The 16,459-nt window shown below is 41.2% G+C and overlaps 1 protein-coding gene across 4 annotated transcripts in view; it reads right to left on the minus strand.

Annotated features, from left to right (window-relative positions):
- Positions 1-790: 790 nt before the first annotated feature.
- The window catches only part of LOC147023560 (A disintegrin and metalloproteinase with thrombospondin motifs 16-like), a 184,052-nt gene continuing 168,383 nt past the window's right edge, over positions 791-16,459 (minus strand). For 3 of the 4 annotated variants that reach the window (XM_085889060.1, XM_085889058.1, XM_085889056.1), the window contains 3 exons: positions 14,979-15,269; positions 3,573-3,723; positions 791-3,478 (listed from right to left, as the gene is read on the minus strand). In XM_085889060.1, coding sequence (XP_085745186.1) covers positions 3,348-3,478; positions 3,573-3,723; positions 14,979-15,269 — 573 coding nt within the window. In that variant the 3' untranslated portion in view covers positions 791-3,347. The remainder of the gene's footprint in view (positions 3,479-3,572; positions 3,724-14,978; positions 15,270-16,459) is intronic. The other variant, XM_085889057.1, reaches the window with a different exon arrangement.

The raw sequence follows: 16,459 nt of genomic DNA on the forward strand, positions 1-16,459 counted from the left end.
CTGGCATCCGTGAACCAAAAACTGTGGAGTTCAAATTCTTTAAAATTCAGCCACCCCATACCAGTAAGAACGTATGCTCTTATCAAGGATACTGTGGAATATTTTGGTCCGAATGCTTGCAAATGGGACGGTCAGCTTAACTCATACTCCAAATGATGGTGCATTGTACTCTCTAGCATCCTTCCTCTGAATCATAACTGTGAACGTTTACAGTCAATCCATACTCCATCAAATAATTAACCCTGAGAAAGCATCTCAATTGGTCAACAGATGCAAAATATTGAAAATTCCTTTGGATTTAGACTCCACCGTGTCCAAGGGCACCAAATGAGCGGAGGCATTTCAGCCTGTAATAAAGAGATGTACTACTGTTCTGTATGTATATGTATTGTTTGCCTTGAGGAGATAAGTACCAAAAAGGAGCCAGTCTGTATAGTGTACTTCCAGGAGGCACTTGCCTTTCGGAGATAGTTTGGGGATGTGGTCAACCCAGTGGAGGGTATAACTCAGTCTAAAGAGTTTCAAGGACCATATTGTTGCCAGAAGATGATTACAAGAAGGAAAAAAATGAGGATTTCATAGATGGTCTTCATGAAAAGATAGATTGTGAATGTGAGGTTTAGTAAGTCTGAAGGTCATGTTTCAAGTGGTTGAGACTGTCAGAATCAAACGGCTGGTGCGGAAAGAAGAGCAGGTTCTTGTGATGGCAATTCTAAGAATTGTGAAACTCAGACTAAGAAAGCTTGAGCAGCCATTGATATACCTTGAGAGTAAAACGTCTTATTATCACTTTTAAAATGTGTCATTGTTTGAAATGCAAATCACATTCCAAAACACTTTTAATGGGACATTTCAATGCAAAAGTCTTACAATTTTCCAATTTTGTACAAAATCCTGCACATACATGACAGATGCACATTTCAACACAAGCTGTGCTCTCAACATGGCCAACAGAAATTTGAGATTCAACATGACTGATTCCTAACATGAACCGAAAGTGTCGTCACAACTTCCAGAGAGATAAACAAGCAAGGTTACTCATTCTCTGAGTCATAATGAAATGTTTCTTTAAATGCCTGCCAAAACATCTTCACTGCTGGTGGTGTTGTCAGACTTGTCCATTAACAAACCCAGCACCAAATCACAGAAAATGCCAGAATGTAACTTTGAAATTGATAGAACCTAGAGAGTGAGGTTGTATTTCCTATCATCCTAACCTATTGTCTCAGTTTGGCATGGTATCTCAGAGGTAGCATACTCACCTATGAGCTTTCTAACCTGTGTTTGATTCCTGAACCAACTATAATTCATCACCGTATTGTTTAGTAGGCAGGGTATTGCATCAGTGTGTGCCGTCTGAGGGACTGATGGTGCCCCATCTGCAAACATTAGCTGGTAGACATTAAAGATCCCACGTTGTCTTTCGCATGCAATAGGCATGCTATCACCGTGGCCAAATTCCAAATGCGAGCTCTAAACTCTAACAGGTGCTGCATTAGCGGCATATACCCCCACTCCCAGGAATTACTCAACCCGCAGTCAGGTGCTGAAAAGGAATGATTGAATTGAACCATGCACATTCACCTTTTGCAGTACCTTTTTTAATTTGATGAAGATATGTGTATTTATATGAAAACACACCTTGGCTTCACCCTGTCAATGCATCCTCAATTCCATCACAGGCAAAACGATGGCATATCTGTCATGCAAACAGATTCTCTCCTGTTTGCATCCTCTCTCCCACCAACTATCAAGATTCAAATTTTCACACAATAAACATGGTTTATAAGTGGGCTGGCAGGATTGACTAGACCAAGAGGTACGCACACTCGCCTCTAAGCTGTCTATCCTGGGTTTGAATCTCAGCCCAGCTCTAAACTGTCATACCGATGTTTCACAGGCAGGGTGATCATCAATGTGTGTGCCGCCACATTGTCCCGTGGATTAATGTTCAACTGGGCGTCCTATCTGCCGATGTTAAATCGGCATCCTGTCTGCCGATGACAAGTCTTCCGATAAGTTGGTGGACATTAAAAATCCAATGGTCTCCTTTGTGAAGAGTAGGCGAGCTATCACCGGCACCATTAACAAATTCCAAATTCCTGCCCTAACCTGAGTCGAACGTCAGGCCTGGCCAGCCGGTTCATGAAGGACTTCCACCACGCTTCTCCTGGCCAACCTCACAACAAAGTGAGAATAATTTTGGCCAATGAAGAAGAAGAAAATGAAAAACATGGTTTATAAGTGTGAAAACACACCAATTCTGAGTGTGTTCATCTATTTAGCGAATCCGCTTGAGTTTTGATTCACAAATTTATTTCATCTTAAAGGAAATCAGATCGGTGCTATAAATAAATTTAAAAAATAATGTTTACGTGGGAGAAAGAGGATGGGGAAAGTCAAGGTGACTATCAACAGACAAGGCCACAGGATTATTTTCCCGAAAAGGGTAAGAGACTTTCCTGCAACATTAAGAGAGTGGGGCCAAGGTATGTTTCAAACACAGGTGTATATCTATCGAATGGAATTGTGCAACTGCAAAAGATACATTTGTTTTCAACAATAAGCAAAGGAGACAGAAAATACTATTTCACTCTGCAAGTTATAAGCACTTCAAGATAACCCTATATTACTCGCTTTCGAGAGTCACTCTTGCCTTCACGACACATCAAGTAAAAATAAAACGCTTACATATGCAACATAGCTGCCATCTTGGTTATCCAAATACAACCAGGTGATCAAGTGCTGTGAGTTGGTGTCACTACAATAAGTGAGATTGTGAGTTCAAAAAATTTCCTTCCAAAATCTTCTTTATTTCTCATGAGATCTGATACAAATCTGATGAAATTCTCATTCAGTCTCATGAGGATTTTTTTCTTCTTCTCAGAATTGTGTCTGAAAAGTTATATTGTGCACCTTTGCTAAGTTTAAATGTTAATGCAAACTCTTTATGAACCAACAATGTTAGTGTGACACATTATAGAGGCAAAAATAACTTTAAGAATACCTGTGATCATCACCTTTGTTCCATTCCATTGCCATTGGTACTTTTGCAAGAAGTCACACGAATGTTTTCCCAAAACTGTAAACACCTGATAATAAATAAGCTTCTCACATCAGGTTGAAGTTCGGTCAGCACAGTCATTTTACACATTTGCAGCAATTTGTTGCAAGGGTACCTGAAAACAAAAATGACTGTGGATATGGCTCACAAGTACCCCCAAGTGAACACAAATGTTCAACGAAGTGACATTACAGGTACAAACGATTTCATTGACCTGTCCCCGATTAACTCGGTACGTTGCAAAAAACGTCGCAGGTGTTTCCCAAGCAACTGTGGATGGAAATCAGCGAGGCAAGAGGTTTGTCCTGCTGCAGGATCGACAGCATTGCTTTCCATAGTAATTGTGGTTACACATTTTGTGTTGTGGGACAAGGTAACACCAGCCGTGACTGTCTTTGCATGGTTCCTCTCCTGCTGGGAGGGTGAAAAGCCACTGGTTGTTAGGAAAACAGGTTAAAGTTTTGCTTTCCTGCTTTCTGCAAGATAGATGCATCATAACAAATCTTACCTTTTTTGGTCACTGTGTGTGAGCAGAAACTTGTATTACAGGCCACAGAGTCGGCTGGCTTGAGGTGACTCAGGCAGCCAACAGCGGGCCTTCCATGGGCCATACATTGAACGATCCGTGTATGTACACCACCGCCGCAGCTCACTGTACACTAGATTTACAGGAAAAAGACAGCAAATGATATTTGGGTTTTTTGTGGTCTTATGAATTTAACAATGACGGACTGAAATGTAATCCCAAACATGTGCATATGAGCATTTAATTACCTGTTTCATTAATTATTCGTAAAATATAGACAAAGGAAATATCATTAGTGACTTGCAAAAGTTTATTAGTGATAATTTGACTGATCCATTTGCCTGAACTCATTTGCTGTTGATCGCTTGGACATTCAAGCACCAGAAACTCAACAACTGTGATGTAGTTTTCCTAGTGAAGCTTCACATGATATGCCAAGGATTTGGAAACTTCGAAACGCCTCTATTTTCACCATATTGTACACAATGATATGCATTAGAGCAATGTACACGTAAGGATTAGGTTTATAAGATGCAGACAAAATGCAAAAGCCAATTTCCCAAAAACGCAAAAGGAATTTCGATAAACATTATTAAACATTATTGGCAGAAAAAGGCTAAAACAAATGGCAAATCTTCAATGATAATATGAATGAGATATACATTCAAAAGCATTTTGCATCAATTTACATATTGTTGTGGTTGAGGAAATTCGCAAACCACCATTCAGGTCCCGTAGGTGAGATATCTCTGTAAGTACATGTGTAGTTAGCCCCAAACCCGTTGTTTAGAGGGAATAAATGTGATTCATTCGGGCAGCGACCCTTTAAGATAGCCGTTTTTCTGTTCTATATTTATTTTGAACCAACCACGTCTCAACCGCCATCACACAACAACTACCAACCGCAACGCCGCTTCACAACAACAACAATGCCAACAGCCACGACCTTTACCTTCACAGCACACCATCCCGCAACCATCGCATCACCGCCATTCCAAGCGTCACCGTGGCCAGGGACCGCCACTTTAGACCCTCCACCACCTTCACCTCTCCTCCTTCTACCGCCATTCCCGCACCGCTTGTGGGCACCGAGCGTCAGGCTGTCCTGGACTCGTACAGGGCGCGCGCTGAGCCACGGGTACAAAGTGCGGCCTTTCCGAGGAGAGGTCGGATCAGGAATGATACACGCCCACTTCCGATCCGTCCAATCATTAAGCGCGGGGCGATTTGGCCCCGCCTCCAGGCGCGTCGGAGTAGAATCGATATATGCAAATTCGAGGATCAGGGGAGGTTCACGCCCACTTTTCCTCCATCCAATGGGCGAGCATGACTCCGCCCCTGAGCTCATCCTGATCCGGAAATTTGCATATGGGTTCTCCTGCCGTACTATAAAGCGCCGAGCGCGGGGCGAATTTAGTCAGTTTTGGGCTCGGGCGAGTTGGAGAGGTGTGGCGGCGGCGGAGTGTCGCAGCAGCAGTCAAGACGGGTCTGGAGGAGAGTCAGTCTGTCGGGGTTCGGAGTCTGTCGGGGAGCTGCAGAGAGGTGAAGCCGGGAGCGCGGTCGAGGTGGCAGTGGAGTCGCTCGTCGCGGGACCCAAGCAAGCCAGCTATCCTCTTTCCCCAGAGCATCAGCAATTCCCCCCTTCCCCCCCCCCGCGCTGAGATAGTGCGGAAAGGGGGCCCCGTTCCCACCCCATTCCAAGCAGTGCCAACGAAACCCGCGGAGGAGCGTGGAGTCGGGGCACCGCCGCCACATTTGCGGCTCATCACAAGACGGGTAGGCCCCACCCGGTCTCGTGCCCACAGGCCCATCTGCCCACAGGCCCGTCTGCCCACTTGTCGTTGAGGGTGGCTCTTTTTCTTTTGCTTTTGAGTATATGTGTTGTCGGCGCCGTCTGTAATGTAAAACTGTGTAAGTGTTGCCGTGTGCTCGCGTAGTCGGTAGTAGATCTGCATTGTTGTGTTTCTTTTGTTGCAATCGCTTTTGGTGCATAATTGTTGTAATTGTATGTGTGCTTTCCGTGTGCCGTGGAATAAATGTGCCTTATGTTGAACTGTTTTTCCCGTTTCGCTTTGTCTTTTCTTTAATTGAATCTCCATCTTACTTCACGTAAAGGGTTGGTAGTGGGCTAAATACGCCCGATAATTAATCGGAACCGTTGAGGTTGACGATAACACCGCTCGGTTATCCCGATAGTACGGAACGGGTCGCTTAAAGTGGCCCGTGTCCGGAGTCGACCTGCGGCGAGGTGCAATCGCCTGGTCTACCCTCCGTGTGGGTACTTAGGTAGGTTGAATTTGGCGAACAACCCTATCCCATGCGGGGGGCCGATTGGCACGATCGTGGTGAGGCCGAAAGGCCCACCCGTGACTAGTTCCCGGCGTTAGTCCGAGAGGGTCGCGACAGAATTGTCCGTCCGGTGGGCGACGTGCCGCGATTCGAGTTACGTGGCCGCTCGCACGCCGACGGGCGCGCATTCGCAACATCCCAAACATGTGCATATGAGCATTCAATAACCTGTTTCATTAATTATTCATAAAATATAGAGAAAGGAAATATCATTAGTGACTTGCAAAAGTTTATTAGTGATAATTTGACTGATCCATTTGCCTGAACTCATTTGCTGTTGATCGCTTGGACATTCAAGCACCAGAAACTCCACAACTGTGATGTAGTTTTCCTAGTGAAGCTTCACATGATATGCCAAGGATTTGGAAACTTCGAAACGCCTCTATTTTCACCATATTGTACACAATGATATGCATTAGAGCAATGTACACGTAAGGATTAGGTTTATAAGATGCAGACAAAATGCAAAAGCCAATTTCCCAAAAACGCAAAAGGAATTTCGATAAACATTATTAAACATTATTGGCAGAAAAAGGCTAAAACAAATGGCAAATCTTCAATGATAATATGAATGAGATATACATTCAAAAGCATTTTGCATCAATTTACATATTAACAGGCATTTATTTGGAGTTCTCAAAAAGGAGGTGAATTTGTAGCACATCCAAGAGCAGTACTGGGAACCCATCCATCAGCAGATGGTTGGTTGGTTTGCTTGCAGATGTTCGAGATCCAAAATATACTGGAGTGTTCCCACAAGAAGGGATGACAGCTGGTATGATGATCATTGCCTTCTAAATGATCACTTTTCCAAGTCACCTTTCCGATGTTGACCCTTTACACATTTCTAATATTGATTCCTTCGTCAATCATCGTATTGAGCTCTTCACACGCTTTGCCAAGTCTGTATTTGTTTCCAATCGGCATCGCCATCTTTTTCCTCAAATCTGACAGTAAATGGACATAGGCTGAAGAATTCGAAACAAATTGATATACCTCAAACTCAAACACCATCGATACAAACAATCCCCCATTCCTTTCCTTGTCGATTACGACTACTCAACGGTCACATTTATAGTGTTGTATAAATTGTTTTCTTTGTTCATGGTATTTTTGCACTTTTAATTATTAATTTTCAATCCTTTTAAGTGTCATTTTAATATCCTTGTTCATGTTTTCATTTTCACCTTCACATCTTGCTCAATAAGTAATTAATTATCTGTTCCATTCTATGTTTTTCTTCATCATAAATTATATAGTTATTTACTTATTATTATGTTCAGTTATAATTTTCAAACATGTTTATTATTTGCGATGGTATTGATTTTATATTCCATGTTGATTTTTATGCCTCCGCTGATGAAGTCGCCGGTGGCATTATGTTTTCGGGTTGTACGTCTGTCCGTACGTCCGTCCGTGCTAATTTTCTCTGTTTTCTCTGCAACCGCTTATCCGATTCACACGAGTTTCACCATGTGTGACTACTCAAGTAGAATGTTCATATGATAATTATGACGTCATATGTCACGTGGTGTGGCAGCCATGTTGGAAAAAATGAAAAACATTGGACCTCTATATCTCCAAAACCGCTTAATGGAAAAAATTGAAACTTGGTGCATGTGAAGTACTCCCCATGAGAAACAAGTGTGATTTATTTTGATGCTGTCATAGGTGGCTTCATTATGACGTCATAATTGCGCACTTCAAATGCTTTATCCGATCAGTGTGAAAAATTTTGAGGGTCATCTAGGGTTCAATTGTATGGGTTGAAAAAAAATTAATGATGTCATCAGTCATGTGGTTCAGCAGCAAGAGTGTTTTTAACATACAAACCTTCAAAAACCTTCTCTGAAATGGCTGAACAGATTGAGGCGAAACTTTACAGGTATGATCGCCTCTCCATGAGGAACAAAAAGTTCTGCAACTATGATGTCATAGGTCACATGGTTTGCAAGCGTATTGGATTTACCCTCAAATCTTAAAACTCATCTCCACCAGAACGGCTTGACAGATTGAAGGGAAACTTCACCCACATGTTCAACAAGCCTTGCATATACCAACGTGTTTACAAGTAATTAATAAATCACATGGTCTAGCAGCCATTTGTGAATGAATTAAAATATTTGAAAAATTCTTTCTGTTGAACCGCTTCATCAATCGAGATGAAATTTCACAATTATGATCTAGTTGTCAAGGGGAATGTGACTTTTACTTTTCAACCGGATCAGACACATGGTCTGGCAGCCAGAATTATTTAAAATTTTGAATCTGGGTTCAGGGATTTAAATCAAAGTTGTTTAATGATGTCATAGGTGGCTTCATTGTGATGTCATAATTGCCCGAGTCGAATGCTTTACCCAATCAGTATGAAAATTTTGAGGGCCATCTAGGACTAAATTGTATGGGGGGAGGGGGAATTGATGATGTCATTAGTCATGTGGTTTGGCAGCCTTGTTTTTTTATATAAAAACCTTCAAAAATCTTCTTCTCCGAAACAGCTGAACAGATCAAGGCAAAGCTTTAGAGGTATGATCACACCTCTCCATGTGGAACAAATAGTTCTCCACCTATGACATCAATGGTCACATGGTTTGGCAGCTATAATTTTTTTTGAAGAATAAACCTTTAAAAAATCTTCTTCTCTAGAACGGCTTGACAGATCGAGGAGAAACTTCACCCACATGTTCCCCAAGCCTTGGGGATACCAGGGTGTTCACGAATAATTATGAAGTCACATGTTCTGGCAGCCATATTGGTCTGAACAAAAATCATGAAAAAAATAGATTTCTCTTGAACCGCTTCATCAATCACAGTGAAACATCACAGTTATGATCTAGTAGTCATGGAGAATATATATCTTAAATTTCAACCTAATCGGTTGCATGTTCTGGCAGCCAGAATTATTTAATGTTTTGAATCTTGGTTCAGGGATTTAAATCAAACTTGGTATAATTATGTAAAAGGATGGAATAATGTTGGCGGAGATGTATCTGGCAACATCAAGACTTCAAAGAGAGTCCTTCTTGTTATTTATGTATCTTTATTACAATTTCCTGTAAGCTCACGTTTTTGGTCCTTTGGACTTCTTGTTTCGTGATTTTTCATTAAAACTAGAAAAATAATCTGTTTTTGTAAACATGATTGAAGCTCATTGAAGAGCTCGAGCAGAATGGAAGGGAACAAAATGGAAAAAATATACCCATCAGAGATGGGGAATCCCCGGCCATTGAAAAATAATTGAAATCAGATAAGCGTTTTTCCATTTATTACAAAAAACTTTTTTTTCAAGATGGCCGCCCCAGTCGGCCATCTTGGATCCGGCCACGCCCAAAATCAATAGGGTTCTTCCTTTTCAGGTGGTACATGTGTGACCCAAATTTCAAATCGATATGGCGAACAGTTTATGAGTTATCGCACTCACAGCTATAAATGTTGACGCCCAGCAAGCCGGAAGGAGGGAGGGACGAGGGACAGACGACCCGGGTGACAACAATATCCCCCTTCCGCCACGCAGCGGGGGATAAAAAGGAAACACCAACAGCAGAGTAGAAGTGAGAGTGAGATCAAGGGGAGGGGTATAAGGACACAAGATGCACACAAGCTGAAACAGAGCAGGAAGAGGAAGGGGAGAGTGGGGATGAAACAGAAAAGGAACAAACCAGCCGACAACTAACAAATGAGAATGGATGAAGGAGAGAGGGAAACCTACTGATCATCATTGTTTTCATTCTTCCTTCAAAAAGTTCTCTCGATATCTGAAAATGTTTCCATTACATTTTATCATCATAAATCATTAATAATGAATCTGCAATCATGCTAAAATACACAATATGATGTCTATCTGACCATGGTACATTCGATCGTTACTTATCCAATCTCAACCAAACTTGCCAGTGGGTACTAAGGGTCACACAACAGAGTTTGTAGCAACTTAACTTGCCCCCCTCCCAAGGGAGATTTCTGCCTTGGATTAACTCCACGTTAAGGTGTATAAATACCTTAGCACAGCGCTTCATGGGGCACAGAACCTATTGGAAGTAAAACTTTTTATAACCACAAGCTATTCTGCCAATTCCTTCCAACATATGATTACTTTTTTAAACAGTCGCAAATGAAAGAAATTTGGAGCAGGCTAGAGGTGTTCCATTATCAATAAGCTTGATATCTGTTGCCAAGCTAGCCATTCCTTATCAACCGTTTCAATGAAGTGCTTGCTTGAGTGCTTAAGCCACTTTGCGAGCACTCTCCAAGCTGATTGGTAACGGAACCCTGACATCCTTAAGGCATTATATGCTTATCGCATCCCCCACAGACTAACACATCTTAGTCGTCTCAACTTACTTAGCTTCTAGGTAAGGTGCTCAAATAAGTCTTTATGCATAAATTATGTATTCCATTGCCTGTCCGATTTTTCGAGCCAAAGATTTTGTGGACCATACATGGATTGATTGTAACTTATATCTTGGGGCCTCGTATGTCATTTCTTCGAGCCATGGCTTCAAGTGTGATGTGCGATATTGCCCCTTAGGGTCATTCCATGTCAAATCATCAAAGAATCTGCCGTCATCTCTCAGATTTTTGTAAAACTTTGGGAACCAATTGGGACCCATGAAAAACGGCAAGAACTCAAATATTTTTGCTAACAGCCTCTTAATTAGTGAGATACAGACTAACGAACTTTGGACTAATTAGCACGACGTCGCAAATTCAAATGGCCATATCTCTAAAAGTATAACACCAAGAGAGCTGGTTTTGGTGTCATTTTAAAGGTATTTTCATGCCCTATGAATTTGTCTGGGCTACATTTTCCTACCTCCAACCACAAAAAGTTATCACAAAATATAAACTTCAATCGTGAATCCCCAAAAAATGTATCCTTCAAATTTCCTCAAATTCATCCCAGAGGTACCTTATGATGTCAAGAAGCTTCCACATAAATTTTGTGATGGGCATTCCAATAGTTTCTGAGATATGAGCAATAATGTACATGTACGTATGGCATATAGGTTCGAAAATCAGCATTTGTAATGTATTATACAATCAATAAGTGAGTTCAAGTACACAGTGTTCACTAACCTGACTTTGGCTTTCAATTTCCTCTTCAATGCAGCAACAGCAGCACTTGTTTCTTCCCCTCAGGCCCAGTTGAAAATGAAAGTATATGATACTTCAAAGCAATTGATGGTCATTCCCTGTGTTCCCTTTCATGGCTAGGTTAGAATGATTGTATAATACATTACAAATGCTGATTTTTGAACCTATATGCCATACGTACATGTACATTATTGCTCATATCTCAGAAACTATTGGAGTACCCATCACAAAACTTATGTAGAAGCTTCTTGACATCATAAGGTACCTCTGGGATGAATTTGAGGAAATTTGAAGGACACATTTTTGGGGGATTGATGATTGAAGTTTATATTTTGTGATAACTTTTTTGTGGTTGGAGGTTTGGAAAATGTTGCCCAGACAAATTCATAGGGCATGAAAATACCTTTAAAATGACACCAAAACCAGCTCTCTTGGTGTTATACTTTTAGAGATATGGCCATTTGAATTCGCGACGTCGTGATAATTAGTCCAAAGTTCGTTAGTCTGTATCTCACTAATTAAGAGGCTGTAAGCAAAAATATTTGAGTTCTTGCCGTTTTTCATGGGTCCCAATTGGTTCCCAAAGTTTTACAAAAATCTGAGAGATGACGGCAGATTCTTTGATGATTTTACATGGAATGACCCCTTACACCTTTATGACCCAATTGTGAACTTTATTTGATGTGTAACCCCATTTAATTCGTAATGCACACTCGCCTGTAAATTGTCAAGCCTGGGTTTTAATCCCAACCCAGCTATAAACTGTCATCCTGGTATTTCACAGGCTGGGTGATTCATCAATATGTGCCTTCCTTCAGATAAACTGGGCATCTGGTCTGCCAGCATAAGTTATCGTGGACGTGAAAGATCCCACGGTATCCTTTGTGAAAAGTAGGTGAGATATGAATGAATGCCAAATTCCTGCTCTAATCTTAGTCTTATGTGAGACCTGGGCAGCTGGTTTATGAAAATTTTGAGCCAAGCTTCCCACAGCCATCCCGAACAGAATGTGGCAATAATTGTGACCGCTAAAGAAGAATATTGCAATAATAAGAATAAGAATATAAACCCACCACCATCCGCATGATCCGCTTGACCCACTGCCACCGCCATACCACCTCTCTGCTCCCATAGGGAGCAGGTGTTTCTTGTCAAACTAAAATAGTCAATTTGGTGTCTGTCTGACTGCGATGCATATGGTCATTACTCATTGAATCTCAACCAAACTTGCTAGAGGGTCTTAGGGTCGCATGACAGAGGTTGCAGCAACTTCATTTGCCTTAATTTGTGGACTCCCCAAGGGGGATTTCCGCCTTGGAGGAACTCTGTGTTAAGGGGTACAAAAAGTTCAGCATGGCATTTCCTTGGGTACAATACCAACTGGAAGTAAAAATTATTACAACGACATACTATTCTGTCAATTCTTTCTAACATCTGATTACCTTTTAAAACAGTGGCTACTATGAGTTTTTCAGTTACCTCTGAAAGATATTTGTGTGTTCCTCATAGCAAACCAGGGGTGTGTTCCATCTATAATAATAAAAGAGCCCATGCATCAGAATGTCAGTGTATCAGTGAGCGTGTCAGTCTCCTCCATAACTCCAAAACCATGAAACCAAGTGGCCTGAAAATGTGTGTGCATACTAAGGGAACCCCAAGGGAGGGGAGTGCATGAATGAAAACTGAGTATTTGAATAAATTTAAACACCCCTTTTGAAGATAATTAAGGGGTGCTCATCATCAAAAACAAAAAATCCTTGCCAAGATGGTGGCACACCATCTTGGTTAGCCCGCCATCATCTCGCAGGGATCTTAAGGCACCATTTTGTTTCAGGATGCTCAAAAATTCCTTACCTTGGAACAGACTGCAATGGTTTCGGGATGATAAAGTGCTCAAAATTTATTTTTCACTTTCCTCACTCATATCATCGAATGCCTGAACTTCATACCTATGGATCACTGTATACATCACTTTTGAATGTGTTATAGTTTTCAAATTAGGGGAATGGAGCGACTTTATGCATTAAATGATGAGATTTTCCACGATGGATTCTCATGGGCTAATTAAAGTATATAATCAAAATCTGTATTCGTGTTTGAGGATCAGAGCTCGTGGACTAAATAAACGTTAAAATCTTGAGTGAAAACTCAAAATTTAAAGAAATTAGAAATTGTTATCCATCTATCCATTGGGACAATACTCTGTACAGAGTGTTGGTGCTGTCTAAGCAGTCTTCTTGGCTATTTGGTACAATCCTGGATAGGTCATCACTCCGACACAGGATACCAGCAAGCTGGCACTCATTTTGCTGACCTCAGAAGGATGACAGGCAGAGTCAACCCCACCTGGTGTTAATTCAACAGCCGAGTGTGATTTGAGCTCAGGATCCTCAGATCCCAAGCCCACCACCCTAACCATGAAGCCAACACCAGGCATAATTGTTATAATTAAGCATATTTACATGAAGCAAGGCTATGCTCGCTCCCTCCTTCTCCATATTTACACAAGAAAATGTGAAATTGCCAAAGCATTGAACTTAACCTTTTCTACTAGTCGGACAATTATGTTAAGGAATGTACCCAAAGTGTAACTTCATCGAGTGCAACGAAAATAATTTAGCAGTGAGACAAGTTCGGCTGTGGGGTCACAGTGAAGGCTCCCGGTGAGAACAGTGGGTATAGTGACCGTGGCTGGATTCTCCGTGGAGAAATTCCTGGAGTTAGGTAGGAAAAGAAAAAGATCTAATTAAAACGATTAACATAAAGGGAGGATTATAATGAGTAAATCAATGGAACAAGTGAACTCTGAGTTCAAGAGAGAATTGGAAAAAAATTTCAGTGGCTACAAAGCAATGCTTGCTGAAAAAAACAAGAAAGCAATGCAGAAGACTCTCTTTAGCTTCTTCCAGAAGGTTGAAAGGCCTCGAACTGATTAACGTACAGCATTAACAACATCAACACCAACATCACCACCAAGAAAAAGTGCAAAGAAGAAGCCAGCATGTCCTCTTGTGGAGTTGTCAGACATGGAAGAAGGAGCAGACAACCCTGAGCTTCTGTCTGACTACTTATTATCAACACCATGCTTCCCCACAACGTGGGTGGATGGCCGAGAGATACGCACACATGCTCTAAGCTGTCTAGCCTGGGTTCTAATCCCAACCAAGCCATAAACTGTTTCACAGGCAGGGTGATTCAATGTGTGTGCCATCCCTTGGATGGACGTTAAACTTGGCATCCCATCTGCCGGCATAAGTTTGTGGACGTTAAAGATCCCACAGTGTCCTTCATGAAGAGTCGGCGAGCTATGAATGAATTCCAAATTCCTGCTCTAACCTGAGTTGAATGTGAGGCCTGGACAGTTGGTTCATGAAAGACTTGGGCAAAGTTTCCCACGGTCAACCCGACAAGAATGGAGGAATAATTATGGTTGTTAAAGTGGAATAATAACAAGAAGAATATCAACGCACCACCATCCGCATGACCCACCGCCACCACAATCCCCTGTCTTGCTGCCCCCCCCCCCCCCTGGCCGCTACCTTAGGAAGCAGCGGGTGTTTCTAGTGAACAATAAATCTGTAATAAATCGTAGGAGCCTTTTTATAGGCAAAATTTCTCAAGCAAATATATTTGTTTTATACAAGATCATTTTTACACAATTTTTAACACAAAAATTGTCTTTGATTTGTTTTTTTTTAACTTCTTATACTCTGTTGGGCCACAAACCTACTGACCATCACTTGTACACATAGGATTTCTAATTGGAGGGACCACAAATCGAAAGCATCACTGAGCCATTGGGCTAATCATACTGCAATTGCTCTTACAAAATGGCATCTTCGGTAAAGTTTTGGTACAGTAGCTCCTATATGCAAATCAAAACCTAATCAACAGTGACTGATCAATAATATAACATAATAGGGGCAGAAATAAGTTTTAAAATACCTGAGACCATGGCGAAACTTTCCATTTGGGAATGGCATTTAGAACAGGCCTCTCTGCTCTTATGGAACCACCTCCATCATGAGGCATTGTATACACAAGTCTCTTGCGCCACAAGTTGTTGTGTGGTTGGGGACATGCTGGCCGAAAGCAGTGCCTCTTCATCGCATTTGTGGTAGGCCGAGGATGCCGACGGCAGCGATGCATTGCCAGTGACCGAAGTTTGCCACTGGGTGTTTGGTAGCCACAAGAGGCCCGACGGTGTTGAATTCCTTGACCACATGTCACAGAGCACTACAAGATGAATGTAAATTGAATAGATCATTAACAGAGTATAAATACTGATAGTTCGTTAACTTGTGCTTTAAATATTCATTTTACAATATTTTTACCTTAAAATATTCAAATACTCTGAAAATCAAAAACAAAAATGATGAACCATATGATAACTTATTGTCTTGCCAGGAAAGAAAATCAAGTTTTATGTAAACATTTTTCCTGCTATTTAGTTCCCTGTATGCAATGGTCCAAATCAGAGACATTAGAATTTTTCAAATAATGACAAAGCATAACTATGTGGGGAATTCAAAAATGAAAATGAACAAGAGTTTTTTGTGTGTGTATATACATACACATACACATATATCATTTCCTACTCTGGGTGGAAAGTTTTTGACGAGACCGTCCTCAGCAGATGAGGGTGAATGGTAGTCTATCAAAGTTATCAATCTTGAATACTGGTGCTCCACAAGGCTGTGTATTATCACCTTTAGTGTTCAGTCTGTACACCAATGAATGTGTGGCCCTCAAAGAAATGTGTAACTTTATCAAGTACCAGTCTGCGGATGATACCGCCATTGCTGTCTGTCTTTCTGATCAATCGTTCTTTGTATCATACCTCGATGAGATTGACACATTCAGTTAATGGTGTGGGGACTTTTGTTTCACTATGAATGTGTGCAAAACTAAAGAGATAATTTTGGATTTTAGGAAAGGTCACAATCATGAGCCTGGAACCATAAATAGTGAAAATGTGGAATTTTTTACAAATTCAAATCCTGGGCACTATTATTGATAACAAGTTAACTTTTGATGAAAATACCACTGCTGTGTACAACAAATCATGTCATTATCTAAATGTGTGGAATAAGTCAGGACTGAGAAAGGTCATTACACCGGCATTTAAAGTGGTTTGACCATCAACCTGCATGGAGTCTATATTTGCGGGCATTGAAAAGGAAGACTATTGGGTGGTCACTAGACTACCCTTATTCTCAGGTTTTCCGTCTGTCTGTATGTCTGTTTGTTTGTATGTAATGGACATTTCTGGAGGCCAGAGGAGACAACCAATTTTGATGAAACTTGACTGGAAGGTTTATACCAGGATCTAGGTGTATGCTTTTGAGCACCGTTGCTATGGACACCACCGTTGTCTAACAACGGGACTTTGAAATTTTTGAAAAAATCCGAAAAAAAAAATTCGA

The sequence above is a fragment of the Eptatretus burgeri genome, chromosome 7 (assembly GCF_056783735.1).
Source record: "Eptatretus burgeri isolate ZD-2024b chromosome 7, Ebu_testis_v1, whole genome shotgun sequence".
NCBI classification, from domain to species: Eukaryota; Metazoa; Chordata; class Myxini; order Myxiniformes; family Myxinidae; genus Eptatretus; species Eptatretus burgeri.